The following is a 22,324-nucleotide window of genomic DNA, read 5'->3' on the forward strand; positions in this document are numbered from 1 at the left end:
TTATCTATTTTAACAAAAAGAGCCAGTATGAAAGCGCTGTTTATTTCTCTGCAACTATTTAGTTGTTAAAATCCCAAGCCTGACAGTTGCACAATACAAATGTAAACCTGAAAATGCAAAATTAAAAATGAAGACCAATTTCAAATTGTCCTACTGTATCCATCATAAAATTAAAAACAATAAAACTGCCAACTACAAATTATCTTTTAAACAAATGTTTATGCTTTATGCATCTTTCAACATGGGCTTATCTGAAATGATTATGTTTTTACTATCACTAAAGACATACCTGCCAGCCCACCAGCTATCCAAACACAAAAGGAACTCGGTGCTCTGTGCTGGTCTGAAGTAATCCATTCACATAGAAACGTGTAAGGGATAAAGTATAAACAGTAGCCAGGAATGTCTCTAAGGAGCATAGCGCCAGCCCCCCGGTACATCCCTGCAATGCCTTCTTGCCTTAAGATACAACTCATACAATGTGCTGGGCCATTGTACACTGCATGCCATTTATGTGGCACTTGTGTCTGGTTTAGTGATCTTCTTCCTGTACATAGAAAGAATTATAAAGAACTTAAAAGAAGTTGTAAAGAAATATATTTCAGTCTCTATCTCTGTCATTACAATTGTCTGTATAACACAAAATTCTCCGTTATCATAGATTCATATTTAAATGACTATTGTTGGCTTTAAATGCTGAAAAGGTAAGATTTTTAAATAATAAACTAATTGCCCAGGTGACAAATATCTCGAAAATCGCCTTTACCCTGACATTCCTTTTCGGGGAGATTTTAAAAAAAGGTAAACATGGGTAGCCCCACTGGTGACATTTTTGAGACCTGTAGATACAATTCATATATTACATTTATGCTACTAGTCCAAAGTTTCTGTCCAACCTTCAATTCAACCCCATGAGTATAAACACATGTAGGTTTATTTATTTTGTAACCTTTTGTACAGGAAGCAGCAACAGCTGAAGACTTGGGCACCAAATATCAGATGTGGCTATTGGCATAAATACAGTAAATATGGTTGCAGCAACACCAACTAGGTAGGGTATTGTGGGGCACTTGCCTCTGTAAAAGCAGGCCAAAAGGAGTGGGAGAATGTAAGGTAAACAGGAAAAAATAAGCACATAGAGTAGGTGAGAAGGGCAACAAAAGAACTGAAAAAGGGAGAGAATGGGAGGTCAGAAGATGAATAGTGGAGAAGAAAGTTTGAAGAAGACAATAAAGTAGCAATAGAAGATGAGAAGCAAAATAATGGACAGAAGGAACTGGCAAAGAAAACTAAATAGGGAGCAAAAGGGAGAGAAAGGGTATGTCATGATAAATAGGGAAGGGTTAAAACTGGGTGGTGGGAAAAAGAAAAACCAGGAAGGAAGAGAGAGACAGAGCAATACAAAGAAGAGAAGAATTAAATTAATTATGGCAGGTGTAATGATATAAATAATGTATACTTTGAGTAAGTTGATATACCTTCCAATGTTCATGTATTTTATACAAACTATTTAGATGTAGGTGTCTCTAGTTTTATGTATTGATGTGAATATTCTGTATATGTGTGTGTTTATATATTTTACTGATGGGTGGATGTATGTGTGTATATTGTCCATTAAATATAATGACATGCTGGGACACAATGAGCCATCAGGGACACATATTTAGATATATTTGGCTCCATATAAATACAGCTATGCAATGTATGTTAACTCCCTTTTTTACGCATTGTAAATTTAGATTTTGATTAACTTGCTGATTAGTTTCAAGAATCCTAAATAAATGTTTGATGTGTGCTTGAAATTGTCAACTGTTTTAATATCCATCCACAAAAATAGCGCATGTACAAGGCAAGTACCCCTGTGCTAAGAGGACATGTTTATTATCAGTATATAATATACAGTTTGGTCATTTCCCTATGGAACCAAACTGTAAATTATATCCTTATAAATGGTGCTTAGTGATGTCATAAGTTATAATTGGAGCTTAGTGATGCAATTTCTGTCACACGACTCACTAAAATTTGTATATTATAATAAATAAAGTACCCCTTGTTGTAAAATATGAGAATATTAGAAGTCACCTTGGAGTTCCATGACCTGTACAGTATAAAAGGCTGAAGGCCTTGTGTTTTTATATGGTAATGAAACTCCTCGGTGAATATTACATCACATATTTATAACGTGTGCGTTTTTAAATAAGGATTTCCTACCCGTAATGATTTCTTGGGTTTGCATTTGCAGCCTTATCTTTACCAAGTCAACAGGTCCTCCGATCCCTACAGAAATGCACCCCGATAACATGCTTGCAACAGTCAGGTCAAATAGGTCTGGAGACTGGCGAGGGCTCTTATCCCGATACTGGCTAAGCAGGCTCAGAGTGTTGCTGAAAACACCAAATACCACAGAGTTGTAGACTGCAATACTGGCCAGCGGGAAAGACATTCCTTTAAAGAACCCAGCAACCTGCCAGTGAAACAAAGCATGATTAATTGTGTAATAAAGAGCAACTAGAGCCTTAAAAAAGAAAACTAAACCACAGAATGAATACTTAACCAACAGATATTATGTTAACTGACCTATTAAAGAATCTTACTAAACTGGAATAAATATATATATCAGTAAATATTGCTCTTTTCCATTCTTTCCCTTGAGCCGCCATTTAGTGATGGGCCATGTGCTCCCTCAGAGATCAGCTGACAGGAAGTAATGCAGCTCTTACTGTAACAGGAAGTAGTATGGGAGAAAAAGGCAGAACTCTGTCCATTCATTGGCTGAGAGGGCCTAGCATGTATGTGTGCCTTGGCTTGTATGTGTGCACTGTGAATTCTATGATCCCAGGAGGCGGCCCTTAATTCTTAACATGGCAATTTTCTATTTAGGATTACCAAATGGCACATACTACTAAAAACGTATATTTTTATGATAATGGTTTATTTAGATGAAGCAGGGTTTTATATATGAGCTCGTTTATGCAATAAATGTTTATAGAGACCTACATTGTTTGGGGGGTATTTTTTTTTTTTTAGCATCTGTTGGTTTATTGTATGTTATTTATTCCTTCCCCTGATTGTTTATGGCCATTGCTTGGTAGATCCCATGTGTACTGACATGGAAGGGGCGTATATAGTAAATTCCATTTCTTCTAGTCCCAAAATGTCAGTACAGGGTTTCCCATCCCAATCATTTGGTTCTCGTACAGCTTGGCAAATATATAACAGGTAAGGAGGAAGTCAGGTGATCTTATAGGTAACGACTAATTTTGATTGGCTTTGGTATAGGTCTTACCCCCTGGCTGGGAGGGGCAATATTGCCATGTGTACTGACATGTCGGGACTAGAAGAAATGGAATTTACAATATGAAGGTAAGTGAAATTCTCTTTATTTTATTCATTAGATAGAACCATACTTACATTTTCATTCTTGTAAATAGTAAAAATGCAATTAAATGTATTCCCGTAACCTTTTCCAACTTGTAGGCGAGCCTGTGAAACACAATACAGTGAGAAACTGAAAAGCAAGGTGTATTTCTTAAACCATACATAGGTAGAACAATAAAAAGCTGGGGATAGAAATCTTCCCAGATTAACAATGAATTAAATTGTGCTGTTCTCACGTAAATGCAAAACTTTATATACATTGGAGACAAAGGGGAAATTACAAGGCATTTTAAGCTCTGCGTATACATTGTAAGTGAAACTACTTTCTAGTGATGAGAGAATCTTTTCACCAGGCATGGATTTGAGGCAAAAACCCCATTTTGCCACTGGTGAATGTTTTCATTAAACTGCAGCAAAATTTGCAGCAAAAAAAAAATCCACAGAGAAAAAGCGCCCATTGGCTTTAATATATTTGGAGTGAGAAAAAGTTGCATTTGTAAAAAAAAAAGTCGCACAGTAGGACTGAAAAGTGAGAAGAAACGCCCTTTGACTTTAATGCTGTGAAAAAACACCTATTGACCAACTTAATCTGCCAATTTTTCACCAGTTTGCAAACTTTTTGGTGAAGTGAAATGGGACAGTTTCGCCCATCACTGCTACTTTCCACTATGCTATGACTGTTTCTTATAGAAAAAATATTGTGCCATCTAGATATTCCTTCAACCACTTGCGCAGGCCAGAAATGATCCAAATCAGATTGACCAAAACCCCATTTTAATTTTCAGTTATCCATGCACTGCATTGAATGTGGCTTTCTCTTCAGAGTGCAAAGAAGCATGGAATGTGGCCGACAATGGCTGGACGTCTGCGGGGAGCAAAAGCTTAAGATACTGCAATTTTGCAAGCTTTTACTGAAAAGCCCAGAGTGATTCTCTTTCACTAAAAATACTTTGTTTCTCTATATTTATTGTTTATCCATTTAGATGTTATTACCAATGTCTGGACCCTGCAGCAAAGCCATTTTCCAAGCATTTTAGAACAGAAGTTCCTCTCTGTTACGTTTCACTACATGCTCCACCTAGTGGCAGAATCTAACCATTTCTACATTTTAAAATGTATTGAATATACAATATTCATTAAATAAATGATAAAAAATGTCCCTTTAATTATAAACCGTTATTTTTAACTTCAAGGAGATGGATTCACAAAGCTCTGTAAATTATAAAGTACAGGTATGGGATCCATTATCCAGGGCAAAACAATCCTACTGGGTTTAATTAATGTATTTCAAGTGATTTTTTCATAGACTTAAGGTATGAAGATCCAAATTACAGAAAAAACCCTTATCCGGAATACCCTGGGTCCAGAGCATTCTTATACCTGTACCTGTTAGAGCTCTCTGGCTGCATTCAGTATATGTGCCACTAATGTCATTACTAGCCTAATGTGATTACTTGTCTTGATTTGCCCAAAGGATCACTCATTAAATCATCTTTTTACCTTTTTTCATTCCTGGGTAAGAACATCAAATAATTTCCCGAGTAGTGAGCTGTTGGCACAATTACGGCCAAGGACTGCTTGTATCATAGGTTTATAACACTGGCAGCCACAGGATATACATAAACATATTGCATAGATACTGACACTCTGTAAAAACCAATATTTACTAAAGCAGAACAGGCAGATCGTTAGGACAAAATGTCAACTGAACAGTACATGTCAGAAGCCCAATCAAAATCCAGAGCCGCAGTTCCACCCAATGATCTTTGCTGCACTGCAAAGGGCTTAAATAAACACAGGACGGAACACTTATTGCCAGTTTGCCAGGTTTGTAATTAAATGCTTTTCTAGCTGAATTTCAAATTCATTGCTATTTCTTTTCCTTCGACATGGCATCAGATAGGGAGGTGGCATAGACATGAATGGAAAAATGCAGGAAAGCATACAGTGTATAAAAGTAGAATTGAATCATTATCTGAATATTGTATATAATATACAATTATTATCATTTATATGATATACAGTAGTACCAACGGCAGGCCTGGGGCTGGCAATCTGGGAGAGGGGCTGCTGTATGCTGCCATAGACAGTCACTATGCATTGGGCTGGTGTGGGAGCTGTTTGGGCCTCTGTGTACTTGAAATGCCAGGGCCTATTTTGATTACCAGTCTATTGCGCAAAATCTGGTTTTTGGGAGGCCTGTCTGGGTCAAAACTCCCTGCCTGGTTTTACAAATTAGGAAAACCAGGCAGGACTCTATTAGACTGACACGGTGATCAGCCAATCGCCAATTGCAACGTCGTAACCCCACCCATCACATCATCAGCCATGTCTGCAACGTGATCCATCACTCCTCCATGACATCACCTCTCCACCTGAGTTTCCTTCAGTAGGCTACCAGCTTTATTTATAAGGGTGTAACAAAACTGTTACCAACAATAAATGACATACTGTATATTACTAATGTTATAAAACAGTAACAAAATACAATTCTACTGAAATGCTTGCCAGCCAACCATGAAGGGCTGCCTGCCATACTGGCCACCTTCTACAGCCAAATTAGGTGGGCAGCCATAATGAGTGTCTGTCTCCTCATGTAGCTATGCCTGAGGACACCACTGAGCCATCAGCACCCTTATGATTTGTAGCCTGGCAACCCACAACCTCTGGCAACCATTCCTGCTGCCACACTGTGACTTGGGATCCTGGAAAAGTAGGGAGGGTGGGAACATATCTCTCTGTAGTCCTACCAGAGAAAAGAGGCTGTGCTGTTGAGTGGGAACCATATTTAACCCTTTATTTTCCTGAACCTCCTCCTGACCCACCATACTTTCAGCCACACTCCCTATACGTTGCTCCATCCCTTCCACCCCTAACCCACACCAGCCCTATTGACATGCCAGAACCAATTCCTAAGCTGCTCTTTTTTACCCAGTCAAGGCTCCTACCCTAGACTCCCCTAAAGTCGGAGTGTCATTCTTCTTCTAACATAGAAATAAGGATTTTTCCATTATAAACAACAAAGCTTAGCCACTTATGCACATCATTACCTCACACTACCTACCATATATTCAAAGATTACACAGTTATTCCCAATGATCTGTTCTCTGGAAGGAACATTTTGTCAGGGACTGTGGGTGAGAGGATCTACTTAGGGCAATCACGACCTCTCCCTTTGATATGAAATATCCTGATAAATGAGACACACTGGGTGTGTTTATTGACATTGAGCAAACTTGTTCCAGTGCACTTACCCACAACAACCTATCAGTAATACGCATTCAGCAGTCTGATGTAGTTAGACTAATGAATGTATTTGGGTTATTGTACGGGGCAACTTTGCTCAGTATTAGTAAATAATAACCAGATATTCCAAAGAACCTGTGCCAATATTATTTGTACTGTTTACTTGAATGTAAACCCTGCTTGGAAACACAGCACAGTATTTCTTTAATTTACAGTATGCTTTAGGAGGGAGGAGGTTGGGGAAGTGCTATGAGCGGGCTCATAGGAATGTCACTAGTAGGTAAGGTAAATTAAGGTTAATCTTGTTTTCATATGACAGGGGATTATTAATGGAAAACGACAGCATTGCGAAGAATGCCTGAAGAGCTGCTTTCTCTATATCTTGCCAACAGAAGGCATTTGATACAACTGGCATGGTAGTCTACAGTCATTTACACTCAGCTTCTCTCCACATGCCTCTACTACAGTATTTAACATGTCTTTTATCAAATAGTGTCATTTAATCATTATCTGCTGCTTCACACACTGGGTTAAAATCACCTATAGTCTAGTTATAATTTCATAAGACATAAGACTGGTATGTATTTACTCATGGATCTGTGATGCATAGGGACACCCAACTGCAGCAAAGACGTAAAAAAAAAAGATGTTTATCATTAACAAATCTATTGAACTATTTGACTCCATTGTTTGCCCATCTGCTAAATATTTTTCTGTGCAACCATATCCTGTTTGTACTGGGAGTTTCCAAAAGCAGGTAACTTCATACATTACACGTAGAACTTGAGATGCTTCATATAATAGGGATTGTATACCTTAACTGTGTCCAGCGGGTGTCCTACAATAACACTGGCGGCGCCTGCAGACAAAATAAAAGTCCTTATTAAGTATAAATGTAGAATGGCAATGTGTCTGATGCTCTGGACTACATGTGATTCCTTGCTCAGCACAACTACTCTTCAACAAACATACACTTCTAAATATCTAATAGGAATCATAGTAGCATTTTAATTTGAATTCTTACCTTTTATATCTCTTCAAAACAATTCAAAGGCTTGTAATAATCCATCTGAAAGAAGGTAGCTTAGACCCTTACCTCCTAGGTATCCAGCCACAAACTCTTCTGCTTGGATCCTTCCCATATTTTATATTGATTGCTGTGTCCCTGCCGTTGCAGCTATGTTTAGAGCCAGCTACATTGCCTCTGAGGCTGTATTGGTTTTCATTCAGTCCAAAGGTAATGTGCAAATCTTTCTGCTGCCAGAAATGGTTTACCATTGAAAACTGAAAACGTACCCTATGTTAGTTTGGTATTATCAGTATTTTTTTTCTTTGCAAGGCGACTTATAGATTTTAAAATTGAGAAACGAGTTCCCGGAAATGTCACAGTGATTTTGTCACCAATAAAGATTCTCATGCTTTAACTGTGCGCTGTAAATGAAATTCAATATGTTCATTTTATCTCTTCACAATCTTTTAATGAGCTAGCTCCCAACCCTTCTTCATTTACATCTCACTGGCATCTATCTACAATCTTTTTAGTTTTGCATTAGACTATTATCATTCCTGTTTTAGTGATGAGCAAATCTGCCCTGTTTCGCTGAAAAATGAGTGCAAAACTGTGCAAAAATTAGCAAGAAAATCACGGAACGCATCTATTGCACACATTTTTTGGAAACACGCAACTTTTTTGACCGTGACTTGTGGAATTTTGCCGCAAATCCATGCCTGGCAAAGAATTTTGCTCATCACTATTCTTTACTTATTTAATGTATTTCATTTTCTTTTCATTTTTTGTAACCTTCATTATTTAGACAGAAGCTCTAGGCAATGGAAATGTACATAAATAGTAAACAGGAACAGCTCTGGAACCAGAGTAGACAAAGAGACTGGGCCAAAACCTTCTCTTCCTTTGCACAACACCGAATCTAAGTTTCTGTCCTATAAGCTACTTATATCTTTGTAGCTACAAGCACTACATGTAGCTTAGTTATATTATTTTGTAGCCATAGCTAGATAACATAATTGTGGTACCTGGGCTTCTGACAATTTAAAAAAATAAATTAACATTTTGTGTTTAGTTAGGGTTAGTTTAGTTAGGGTATTTATTCATAAATGCTAAAAGAATGACAAACTCAGTAAACTGTTAATATTAATTCCACCCTACTGTTAATTCTATCTCCAAGTAGAACAAACCACTCCATTCCTAAACAGGGATGACTAGTTTAATTGTATTTTCCTTCCATCCAGTTATAATGGCTGGCAAACTGACATGTTAGTAGCCCTACTGTGTACACACTGGGGTGGGTAACATTGGGGATAAACATATGAGGGGACATATATGTCCGCAAGTGCAGTGAGCAAAGTACAATTTCATGCATGATCGTCATGTTTTATTCAGCAGTATAGAGTATTCTCCCAGAATTCCAGCTTTATTATGGCCACAAGAGAAGGTTGTGTCTGACACAATTGTGCTGTGCCCGACACTATTCTCCAAAATAAATGCAATTGCACAAAAATCATGTGGCCGGATTCGCCGGATTCTTTATAAGCAATGGACCCTGGAGATACTGGCTGGTCAGGAGGTGGCAGTAGCTCCAGGGTTCCCCTGCATCAATAAGTGCAGGAATTCAAAATGGAGGGCAGGAACGACTGAGCAATGCCAACCGCCAAACACAAAAAAACAATAGGACTGACAGAAATGAACGCTAATGGAAATGACCTTATGTTGCCTTTGGACTAGGAACTCTGCTTTCTACATCACAACAAATCATAGCAAGTGTCCCAACCTCTCACTGTGAAGATTAGATTAGATTAGATTCAACTTTATTGTCATTACACATGTATAAATACAGGGTAACGAAATGAGATTTAGAATCAGAAATGCAAGCGACAGCAGTGCAATATATACAATATAGCACAGTGTTCAGTGAAGTTAAATTAAGTAGAGTGAAGTTGAAGTAAATAGCAAAATTAAGTACTTGTGCAGTATAGTACAGGTATGGGACCTGTTATCCAGAATGCTCGGAACCTGGGGTTTTCTGGATAAGTGATCTTTCTGTAATTTGGATCTCCATAACGCAAGTCTGCTAAAAATCATTTAAATATTGAATAAACCCATTAGGATTGTTTTGCATCCATTAAGGATTAATTATATCTTAGTTGGGATCAAGTACAGGTACTGTTTTATTATTACAGAGAAAAGGGAATCATTTAACCATTAAATAAACCCAATAGGGCTGTTCTGCCCCCAATAAGGGGTAATTATATCTTAGTTGGGATCAAGTACAGGTACTGTTTTATTATTACAGAGAAAAAGGAAATCATTTTTAAAAATTAGAATTATTTGCTTATAATGGAGTCTATGGGAGATGGCCTTTCCGTAATTCGGAACTTTCTGGATAACGGGTTTCTGGATAATGGATCCCATATCTGTACAGTGAAATTAAAATAAATACGGTTATGTTAAAATATTTGTACAATATAATTCAGTGAAATCAAAATAAAAACTGTGAAGTTGAAATACTTGTACAGTATAGTACAGTGAAGTTGAAGGAAATACAGTGAAATTAAGGTAAGTGCAGTGAAGTTGAAGTACTTGTACAATACAGTACAGTGAAGTTCAAATAAATACAGTAAAGTTGAGGTAAGTGAAATTAAAGTAAGTACAGTAAAATTGAAGTAAATATAGTGAAGTTGAAGTAAGTACAGTGAAAGTAAAATACTTGATTATATACAAATAATAAAAAACAGTATAAGCAGATAAAAACAATGTAGGCATTAATATGCATAAAAGCAAATTGGCGCGCATAGTAAAATAATAAAAGTACAAGGTAGTTCAGCGAGGGACAGAGTTCAATAAGGAAACAGCTGTGGGAAAAAAACTTTTCCCAAACCTACTGGTTTTGATCCAAAGGCTCTTAAAACGTCTTCTGGAAGGAAGGAGCTGAAAAAATCTATGGGCAGGATGAAAGGGGTGCCTAAGAATGCTACGAGCCCGGCGCAGGCACCGCTTCTTCTGGACATTGTCAATAGCAGGCAATGGAGTCCCTATAATGCATTGAGCAGATTTCACCACCCATGCCTTACAATTGGAAACTGAGCAATTCCCATACCAAACTGAAATACAGTTGGTCAGGATGCTCTCAGTCGCACAGCAGTAGAAGTTACCCAGAATGTCAACAGACAGATGATTCTTCTTTAATGTCCTCAAGAAGAAGAGTCACTGGTGGGCCTTCTTAACAAGGCAGGAGGTTTTAATCGTCCATGACAGGTTCTCAGAGATGTTAATCCCCAGGAACTTAAAACTGGGGACACGTTCAACAGCCATGCCATTGATATAAATGGGTTCCTGCATATCTCCCTTCTCCTTCCTACAGTCACAATGAGCTCCTTAGTTTTACTGGAGCAAATTATTTTCAGCGCACCAAGTTGCTAAGTGCCAAACCTCTGCCCTGTAATTCGTCTCATCGTTGTTACTGATGAGTCCAATCACCGTGGTGTCATCTGCAAACTTGACAATGGAATTAGATCGAAACCTAGGTTTGCAATCATGGGTAAAAAGGGAGTAGAGAGGGAGGGAGGGGGAAGTAACATATTTATGGAGGAAACCCAATACCAGGCTGACCTGTACGTATTAGCAGGTGCCTAGAGTATGCTTTTGCCAGCAGGGTCAATTGAGAAGCAGGGTTAATGGGGAACTACTGAATATTCATTGGTGAGCTGCGCAGACATGCAAAATGGAGATCTGAAAAGGTCAGGGGAAATGACTTACTAACTGTCAAACAAAATAAATGACATACATGCAACATATAAAATATTAGAGTGCTCAAAAAGGACTGCCTTTGGGAAAAGCTCTGCTTAACTGGGCCAAGCTAGGTAACTTCAAAGACATTGCTAATAGACAGGCTTTACTCAGGCAAGAGCTGTGACCTGGGCAGAATCAATTATTCAGACCTCTTTAGCCTTTTGTCAAGGTCAAGCTTGGCAGAATGATAATTTAATGCACACTGATGTCCACTGAAAAGACTATGTCAGTAATTTACAAAAAACCCTTGGCACAAGCGCTAAGGGGTACAAAATCAGCTCGATTTCAGAGCATTTGCATCATGAGAGCTCGTACCTGAGGGCTATGAAAGGCACCATCCAGTGCTTGAATGTCTGTATAACATGAGTTATGGTGGGTGGGCAGGGGTTAAGATAAGGGGTGTTTGCATACGCCAGCCAGCTCTCTCAAAATATAGCTTTGCTGAACGCAGGCAGTGTTGTATTTATCATGGAGGCGAAGGTTCTGCGGAATGCAAAGACCTGCACCCCTAGATAGTGAGAAACAGGCTCAAATCAGCTTGTTTCTCACATTTGCACCCTGCCTTGCACATCATAGATCAACCGTTATGTCTCAAAAATGTGAAGCAGAATAATTTTACACAATATGCATTGTGTGGGATTGTATATATATTATGATTTGGCTCTCACACATGCCTGCAGGCCCAGGGAGGAGCATAATACAAAACAATGGACCTCTCGATTGTTAGTCAAGTTTTTCTGGTGTGAAACAGAACTACATATTTCAAATAGTATTTATGTTAACTGATAATGGTTTAGCTACAGCCCCACAGTCCCTGGGCTGTCACCCCATCCCTATGTTAGTTACCGTACTGTAATCGAATAACAGCATTTAATACAGGAAATCATTACACACACAAAATACTGGTAATACAAATGTTATAAAACAAATTTCAGGGTTTTTTTGTCATAAATATATTGCTTTAAGAAAAAATATGACCCTGAACATGGCTGGTTTCTTATGCATAGACTATAAAGGGCTTATATGAAATATAAAGGCTATATGAAATTTTTAATCTTCTAATACAGGCATAGGACCTGTTATAAAGAATGCTTGGTACCAGGTCTGGATAAGAGGTATTTCCTTAATTTGGATCCTCATTCCTTAAATCTACTAAAAGATCAATTTAAAGATGAAATAAACTCAACATCATTGTTTTGGTTCCAATAAGGATTAATTATAGGACCAAGTACAAGGTACTGTTTTATTATTACAGAGAAAAGGGAATCATTTAACCATTAAATAAACCCAATAGGGCTGTTCTGCCCCCAATAAGGGGTAATTATATCTTAGTTGGGATCAAGTACAGGTACTGTTTTATTATTACAGAGAAAAAGGGAATCATTTAACCATTAAATAAACCAAATAGGGCTGTTCTGCCCCCAATAAGGGGTAATTATATCTTAGTTGGGATCAAGTACAGGTACTGTTTTATTATTACAGAGAAAAGGGAATCATTTAACCATTAAATAAACCCAATAGGGCTGTTCTGCCCCCAATAAGGGGTAATTATATCTTAGTTGGGATCAAGTACAGGTACTGTTTTATTATTACAGAGAAAAGGGAATCATTTAACCATTAAATAAACCCAATAGGGCTGTTCTGCCCCCAATAAGGGGTAATTATATCTTAGTTGGGACCAAGTACAAGGTACTGTTTTATTATTATAGAGAAAAGGAAATAATTTTTAAACATGTAAATTATTTGATTAAAATGAAATCTGTGGGAGATGGCCTTTCCGTAATTCTGAGCTTTCTGAGCTTTCTCCATATGGGGCCCTTACAGCAAGAGCTTCTACAACATTGGGACAAAAAAAAGGTCAGTTGGGTGGAAAATTATTGGGTTCTGTCTAGATCACAGTTCAGGTGGTGGCTTCAACTACCAGCCTGAACCAGATCTCTTCTTCAGAGGAAGTCTGTTAACTATGGATGAGTTTAGCAAAGGTTGGAGGATCATTTAGGCAATCAGTTCTAGGTGTGTAGTCTCTAATAGAAAGAACACTATCCACAAATTTCAGGATGCTGCAAAGTTTCCAATACTTTATTGTGGAGAGATCCGCAATGGTCCAGACAGACAGTGCTATGGTTGTGTCCTATATAAATCCCAAGGGAGGAACCAGATCTCACCTTCTGTTAGGGAGTCCCTGAGAGTCCTGCACTGGGTGGAAGCCAATGTTTTTTAAGTTTAAGCAGTCCACATCAGGGGCTGGACAATGTGTGAGCAGACTGTCTGAGCTAAAATGTGATTCTTCCTGGGGAATGGTCATTGAAGGCTCCACAAGCAAAGCTTATGCCAGAGATCAAAAGTGTTGTTTTTTTTTTTATACATTGTCTTCTTCTACTCAATGGGGCTGATTTACTAAGACACGATTTCGAATCCGAATTGGAAAAATTCCGATTGGAAACGAACATTTTGCGACTTTTTCGTATTTTTTGCGATTTTTTCGGCGTCTTTACGATTTTTGCGAAAAAACGCGAGTTTTTCGTAGCCATTGCGAAAGTTGCGCAAAGTCGCGATTTTTTCGTAGCGTTAACACTTGCGCGCAAAGTCGCGCCTTTTTCGTAGCGTTAAAACTTAAAAGGCGCAACATTTCGCGCAAGTTTTAACGCTATGAAAAAATCGCGACTTTGCGCAACTTTCGTAATGGCTACGAAAAACTCACGTTTTTTCGCAAAAATCATAAAGACGCCGAAAAAATCGCAAAAAATACTAAAAAATCGCAAAATACCGATCATTACGAAAAAAACGCAATCGGCCGCATTCGGCCCGTTCGTGGGTTAGTAAATGTGCCCCAATATGTGCTTGGTTTTAGGATTTAATAAAGGGTTGAAACTGGGAACAATTAGAACTCATGTACAGGCATTCCCAATAATTGATTTGATTTAAAAGATTATTAGATCCAAAAGTGATGAGGGTATTATCAAACTGTAACCAAACAGAAAAAAGCGATCAATGATAATACGAGCACTCCGCCCCATAAGCACTAGCAGAAGATAAAAATTAACATTACACTAATCCTTACGTTCTGAAGCAGTGCTAATTAAGGGTTGTTTATCAACCTTTGTATTTTTTTCTGTAAATTCAAGGTTTTTTTGCATTAAAAATCATGAATTTAAATAATGGAATTTCCTGATGTTTATCAAGAGAAAAAAAACATGAAAACTGCAAATGTAAAACTTCAGCATCTAAAAGCTTGCAGGGTCACATAGAAGTCAGTGGGAGCTGGCCTAGGGAAAATTCAAACTATTTAGTCAATGGGAGTTTTAACAATTTTTTAAAAGCTGTGCAACTAGTAATTAGTAGTGATAAGCGAATCTGTCCCTTTTTGCTTCGGTGAAAAATTTGCGAATCTTTCAAAAGATTCGCGAAACAGCAAAAATGTCGAGCGTCAAAAAAAATTGTCACCGGCGGCTATTCTTTTGTCGCACAGCTATTCTTTTGTCGCCCGCGGCTATTCTTTCATCGAGCGGCTATTCATTTGTCACCCGCGGCTATTCTTTTGTCTCCCGCGGCTATCATTTTGTCGCCAGCAGCAATTATTTTGTCGCGCGGCTATTATTTTGGATGTGCCACGAATCCATGCCTGCCGAAACATTTCGCCCATCACTAGTAATTAGCGAATCTGTCCCGTTTCTCTTCACCATAAAATTTACGAAACGGCAAGAAAATTTGCCTTTTTGACACAATCGTGCCCAATTTGACACACGACAACAAATTTTTACACGCAACTAATTTTTTGGCAACTAATTTTCACAGGAGTTTTGCTGCAAATCCATGCCTGGTGAAAAATTTGCTCATCACTATGTGCGACCCACTAAACTTAATACTAAAATTAGGAATTTGAGGTATTCAACTTTTTTTCTGTTTTTTTTTCTGGTATTAAAAAAATTATTTTTTCTTTAGAATTTTTTTTTCATAAATAAGATTTAAAGTTGTTTTAAAATTTGAGGTTATTCGAAATACAAACAAATACAAAAAATTAAACAAATACAAATAATGATAATATAGAGTAGTAAAAAAAAACAGTTTAAAGGAAAACTATACCCCCAAAACAATGTAGGTCGCTATAAAAATATATTGCATAAACAAGCTCATATGTAAAACCTTGCTTCATCTAAATAAACCACTTCCATAAAGAAGTAAATTTATACTTACCGTAATTTACATTTCCCTTAGTCCCTGCGGCAGCAACCATGATTACATTCCCCTGTCAGGTAGGACAAGCAGATAGAGAGTTAAATAAAAAACCCCACCTATAAGTAGGAGTTCCTTACCAGCCTCTGATAGTGTATTTAAAAAGTAACACAGACAATAATGCTTCAAACAATTTTAATGGGAGGGTAATTCTTGCTGCCGCAGGGACTAAGGGAAATGTAAATTACGGTAAGTATAAATTTACTTCTTCCCTTACGTCCCCTTGCGGCAGCAACCATGAGAACTAGCGAGTAATTTAGGGTGGGTCGAGGTTACACCGCCCTCCGGAGTATGCTGCTGCCAAAGGAAGCTTCCTGAGAGGCTGCGATGTCCACCCTATAGTGTTGCACAAAAGTATTAGGATTACTCCAGGTGGCTGCACGGCAAATGCTGTCTATTGACACACCAGCCATCTCTGCCCAGGATGTTGAAATTTTCCTCGTGGAATGAGCTCTTATCCTAAATGGTGGAATAAGATCATCTTTAATATAGGCCATCTGAATAGTCTCCCGGATCCACCTGGCAATAGAGGGTCTGGAAGCTTTAAGCCCTTTTTGTTTCCCTGCAAAACTGAGAAATAGATTTTCCTCTCTCCTGAACGGCTTTGTTCGTTCAAGATATATCTTTAAACTTCTCCCCACATCCAGTAGAGTGAGCTGGCTATCTTGAGCTTGAGATCCTTGATTCACATAAGGTAGCACAATCTCCTGATTAATATTACCAGCCGTAGACACCTTAGGTCTAAAATTAGGCAGAGTTCTCAATACCACTCGATCCGGCAAAAAAGAGATGTATGGTTCCTTGGATGAGAGGGCTTGAAGTTCTCCAATACGTTTAGCCGACGTGATAGCCACCAAAAAGAGAGCTTTGAAGGAGAGACATTTTAAAGAACAATCCTGAAGAGGCTCATAAGGTGATTCACAAAGTTTCTTTAAAACTAGCGAGAGATCCCATGTTGGACAAGGGTAGAGCACCCTAGGACGAATCTTGGATATAGCTTTCAAAAACCTCTTGACTAAGGGTAATGAAGAGAGCGGCCTATCCAAAAGGGCAGAAAGCGCAGAAATCTGTACCTTGATTGTATTAACAGCCAGCCCCTTGGAGAACCCTTCTTGAAGGAATTTTAGTACAGATTTGATTGGTGGCTGTCTATGGTTAATTTGATGGTTGCGACACCAGCTTTTGAATATTCTCCAATTCCTGGAGTAGATTCTATTAGTGGACTGCTTCCTGGAATGGATGAGGATATCAACTACTTCAGGCGATAAGTCCTGCTCTGTTAAAATGGACCTATCAGTCTCCAGGCTGTAAGTTGAAGCCTCGCAAGATCCTGGTAACATAGAGACTCCTGGGTCAATAGGGTCGGAAACTGGGGAAGAATCCAAAATTTCCGTCTGGACATTCTCATTAACGGTGCAAACCAGCTTCTCTTGGGCCAGAAGGGAGCTATTAGGATGGCATTCGCTTGATCCAACTTTATTTTCTGAATCACTCTGGGAATCATCGGAATTGGTGGAAATACATACACCAGGGGAAAGTCCCACCTGAAGGACATTGCGTCCAAGTAATCTGGCTGATCCAGTCTGTTGAGAGAGCAGAACATCTCCACCTTGCGATTCCTCCTGGTTGCCATCAAATCTATTACCGGCACTCCCCATAGACTGGAGACCTTGTGAAACATTCTGAAGTCTAGCGCCCATTCCCCTGGCACTGACAATCTCCTGCTCAGGCAGTCTGCCAAAATGTTGTCCTCCCCTCTTATATGGACTGCTGTCAACTGGACTACATTGTTTTCTGCCCATGACAGGATCCTGTAGACCTCCTGACTCAGGATAGGCGCTCTGGTACCCCCTTGCTTGTTGATATAAGCAACTGTTGTCGAGTTGTCTGACATAATCTTTAGATGGGTTCCCCTTAGGCGGTGCTGAAAAAACTGAATTGCCTTGAAGACTGCTCTCACCTCCCTGAAATTGGAGGACATTGAACTCTCCATGGGACTCCAGGCTCCCTGAGCTGTCTTCCCATATAAGTGAGCACCCCATCCTTTCTGGGAAGCATCCGTGGTAAGGACAGTCCACTCCACCTGCTGGAACGTCGACCCCTTGGATAATCTGTTCTTCTGGAGCCACCACCCCAGCTGAAGTTTTGTCTCTCTGCTGACAATTATTCTGTCTTCTAGTGAGGACAACCGACGATCCCATCTCCTCAAGATCTCTGTCTGTAGGGGCCTCATATGAAACCTTGCCCACGGCACTGCGGCTATGGAAGAAGTCATCAGACCTAAGACTCTCATTGCTAGACGGAGAGAAATCTGTGGGAGCTCTATTATGTTGCGAACAGCATGTGTCAACCTGAGTATTCTCTCCTCTGGTAAGTATATTTTCATTTCTGCCGAATTGATGAGGAAGCCCAGAAATTGAATTTCCCTTGATGGAACAAGGGTCGATTTCTCCCAATTTATTATCCAGCCCAGTTTTTGGAGTAAGTCTGTAGTCTGAGTTAAATGTTTCTGCAGAAGTGTGGCTGATACTGCTGAAATCAGCCAATCGTCTAGATACGGGACCACTGAAATCCCCTCCTTCCTCAAGACTGCTACCACCGAGACCACCAATTTGGTAAAAACTCGAGGGGCTGTTGTTATCCCAAAGGGTAAGACTCTGAATTGCAGGTGTAGAAGAGAGCCTCTGATTACCACCGCTATGCGAAGAAATCTTCTGTGGGGTGGAAACAATGGCACATGCAGGTAAGCATCCCTGAGATCTAAAGAAACCATGTGGTCTCCCCGATCTATCACATTCATCACTGATTTGATAGTCTCCATTCTGAAGGACTTTTTCCGGATGTATCGATTGACAAAACGTAAGTCTATTATGGTTCTGAAGGAACCATTTGGTTTGGGCACTAAAAAAACCTTTGAATATGTGCCCTGAAATACCTCTAAGGGAGGAACCTTCTCGAGGACCCTTGAAGAAATAAACTCCTCTATAGCCTCCTCGAGGGCTAATTGTTTTGCAGACTGGGCCAAGGGAGTGCGAAGAAACCTCTGAGGCGGACACTGATGGAACTCTATCCGATAGCCATCTTCTATAAGCTGGAGAACCCATCTGTCTGTTACAGTCTCCTCCCATTCTGGTAGAAAAAAATGAAGTCTTCCTCCAACTGGAAGAAGGCTTCTGGCGTCAGAAGGGTGACTTCTTTTTCTGGAAGGAGGGCTTGTCGCCTCCCTTGTTGAAAGAAGAATTCTTTCTGAAGGGACGAAATGAATCCTTATCTGATCTCCTTCTGTCCCTCCTAAAGGGCGACTCACGTTTAGGAGACCTTCTGGCTCTGAAAAACGAATTTTTATTCTTTCTCACATTTTCCTGAGGCAGACGTTTATTCTTGGCACCTGACAAAGATTCCAATAACTTGTCTAGTTCAGAACCAAACAGATGACCAGGCTCAAACCCCATGGTACACAGACTGTTCTTTGAAGCAACATCAGCTGTCCAGGTTCTTAGCCAAAGAGCCCTCCTAGCAGCGGTGGATAAGGCCATTGCCTTAGCTGACAACTTAATTCCCTCTAAAGTAGCATCACATAAAAAGTCCAGAGCCATATTGATTCTTGCAAGGGAATTGGACAAATCTTCTCTAGGAACTTTATTGGCTACATCTTCACCAAGTTGTTTAAGCCAAATCTAGTGGAGCGTGCAACACCTGATGCTGCCAGAGCTGGTTTACAGGCAGCAACTGCTGTAGTATAAGAGCGTCTAAGAACACACTCTACTTTACGATCCATAGGATCCTTCAACCCGGATCCGTCCTCCACCGGAATTAAAGTCTTTTTGGAAAGTCTAGCAATTGCTATGTCTACCTTAGGAGGTGTCTCCCAAGTCTGTGACTCCTCCTCCTGCACTGGAAACAAAAGCTTGTGTCTTTTAGTTATTGTAGGCGCTTTCTCTGGATCTTTCCATTCCCTTTTCATGAGATCCTTCATGATGGGATGAATAGGAAAAGCTTTAGCTTTTTTTACAGCCTGAGAAGAGGTGTCTGCTTCTGTTCCCTCCAAAGAGTCCATTGTAAATCTGACACGCCTAATCAGCTTTGCAGTATTTTCTGGAGAGAATAAGGCCAAAGTCTCTTCCTCCTCCGAAGAAGAATCCTCCCCTGAATGTTCAGGTGAAATTGTAACTGTCTCAATAGGTGATTGAGATGGATCAGCAAAGTTACTGGAGCTACTCCGTGATTGGGACATCATTTCCTTCATCGTGGTCTTAATAAACTCCTTAATCCACAGAGATGAGTCTGCATCCGGACTTTGTTTCTGTGCCACAAAAGCCAAACAGTCTTTGCATAATCTTTTCTCATATCCATCCGGTAACATGTCATCACATGCTCTACACTGTAGGTGTCTGGATTTTTTGTGCCTCTTAACCGCAGGCGTATCCTGAATAGGAGGGGTGGACATCTGAAAAGAATAATAAGTAATTGAGTGTAAGATCTAATGCACCCAACAGTTACCACAGCCCCCACCAACCTCTACACTACCTTACAGCCTACTCAGAAGGCTGCAGCCTAGGCAGGAGAGACGACTCTTGCAGGACCGTTCAGCGTCTCTTAGAACCGCCGTATGAGCCCAGGCACCGCTCCAAACAAAATACAGGTTTAAATCCCCTGTTCCTCGCCGCTTGCGCCTGTATCGGCGCACGCGTGACGTCATCCGGGAGCGCGATTGAATCTGCGCATGCTCCAAGCAGCGCGCTTCCTCCACGGCCGCCATCCTAGTAATGGGCAGCCCTCGGCTGCTTTCCCTTACAGTGGCGCCGCTCCACCTAAGGACACACGCGTCCCTTGGATATTCTGCCCCTTGGACAGCTAATCCAGCGGTCCTCAAGTCCCCTTGGGACCTGGCACTTGAAACCCTAAAGAAAAAAAGAAAGAGGAATTAGAAAGATTCCGCTTGACCTACCTCATAGGACAGAAAAAACACTATCAGAGGCTGGTAAGGAACTCCTACTTATAGGTGGGGTTTTTTATTTAACTCTCTATCTGCTTGTCCTACCTGACAGGGGAATGTAATCATGGTTGCTGCCGCAAGGGGACGTAAGGGAAATATACTTTTTAGTAGTATGTGCCATTGGGTAATCCTAAATAGAAAATTGCCATTTTAAGAATTATGGGCCGCCTCCTGGTATCAGAGGATTCACAGTGCACACAAACAAGCCAAGGCAATATATATATATAACAGTTTGGTAAGATTCTTTAATAGGTCACTTAATATGATATAAACTATCTGCTGGTTAAGTATTCATTCTGGGGGTATAGTTTTCCTTTAAATGGCTACTTATTAACTCCATAGTCATAGTCAAAGTCATATGGCAATAACATTATTTACCCAATAAGGATATGCCGCCAGATTTGTTAGAACCAGCCAGAAAATAATTAGACCATTAGCAAATACAGCTAGGATAAGTAAAATTATTCAGCCAGGTACATGAATCCCCCTTTATTGGTGTCAAACCTCAGATAGTACTTTCCGTGCCCAAGTACTGTAGTTACTGAATAACACTTGCTGGGGAATTTAGGTGTAAAAGAAGAGACTGTGCCTTTGTCCTTGCATAACCTAGATGCTAACAAGCCAGCAATGTGTAACCCATGTTCAATGACCTTATTATATTGTGTCCAGACACAGATGAAGTTGTGTAAGGTTTGCAAAGTAAACTGCCTATCAAATTAAATAAAAATGTGAATTTAGAATATACTTACTTGAGTTGAAGGTAGGATGTTTTAATGGTTTAAACTGAAGTAGGGCCAGATGACTAGCAGTGTGTGTAATCCAATACAGTACATTGCAACAGCGCAATTTGTTATATTAGATCAGTCTAGTTGCAAATACAATATCACACGGAGCGGGGGAATTACCTACAGAGATGTTGGAAATAAATGTAAGTAGCAACTTTACCAATAAAAGTGAAAAAATGCAGAAACAGGGCCATGGCAGTGATAGGAGTAACTGTATATAGCAAATGTACCCATATAAGGGGGACTGCTGCACATAAGTCACACACTTGCATCTGAATATTCAGGAGCATCCAGCAGGTATGCAGGGCAGGTATGTAGGGTAGGTATGTAGGGTAGGTATGCAGGGCAGGTATGCAGGGCAGCTTGAAGGGCGGGTTGGGTGCTCTATTCAAGAGGGGCACTCTATCCACCCTGTACCTTGTGGTGCACACCCTTATAGGGGTCATTTACGAATGCCAATAAGGCAAATATTGCACAGTCTCCAATAAAAGCTTTAATCACATTGTAAACTGCTTTTCACTTTATTTTTTTTTTCAGATGCAACAAAATGACCTCACAAATCTCTACAAATAGCAGCAGGTCGTATATTTGATTCTAAAAATGGACAACCATCCACTATAGTTGGGAAATTGGATTTAATAGTTGAGTTTAATGCCCTTAAAATAAAAATCATGATTAGAAAATACCATATTGGTCAATACGAAACCACTGGACTGTGCATTTACACTGGAGCTCAAGTTGCCTTTCATTTTTAGTAGCTTAGGCTGTAACATAGTCAAAAAAAGTTGCTCTGAGAGCTTACAATTGTATTGTTATTGTTACTATCTTTCTTTTTAGTCCCTCTCCTATTTATATTCCAGTCTATCATTCAAACCACTG

General features: G+C 39.6%; 1 protein-coding gene across 3 annotated transcripts in view; it reads right to left on the minus strand.

Moving 5' to 3' along the window:
* slc25a48 (solute carrier family 25 member 48) overlaps positions 1-22,324 on the minus strand; it is a 46,742-nt gene that overhangs the window by 7,284 nt on the left and 17,134 nt on the right. The window contains exons 1-5 of one of the 3 annotated variants that reach the window (XM_012959135.2): positions 7,721-7,896; positions 7,440-7,483; positions 3,412-3,483; positions 2,212-2,464; positions 290-547 (exon numbers count right to left, since the gene is read on the minus strand). In XM_012959135.2, coding sequence (XP_012814589.1) covers positions 290-547; positions 2,212-2,464; positions 3,412-3,483; positions 7,440-7,483; positions 7,721-7,766 — 673 coding nt within the window. In that variant the 5' untranslated portion in view covers positions 7,767-7,896. 3 annotated transcript variants of the gene reach the window in all.

This window comes from Xenopus tropicalis, chromosome 3, assembly GCF_000004195.4.
Source record: "Xenopus tropicalis strain Nigerian chromosome 3, UCB_Xtro_10.0, whole genome shotgun sequence".
Classification (NCBI taxonomy): domain Eukaryota; kingdom Metazoa; phylum Chordata; class Amphibia; order Anura; family Pipidae; genus Xenopus; species Xenopus tropicalis.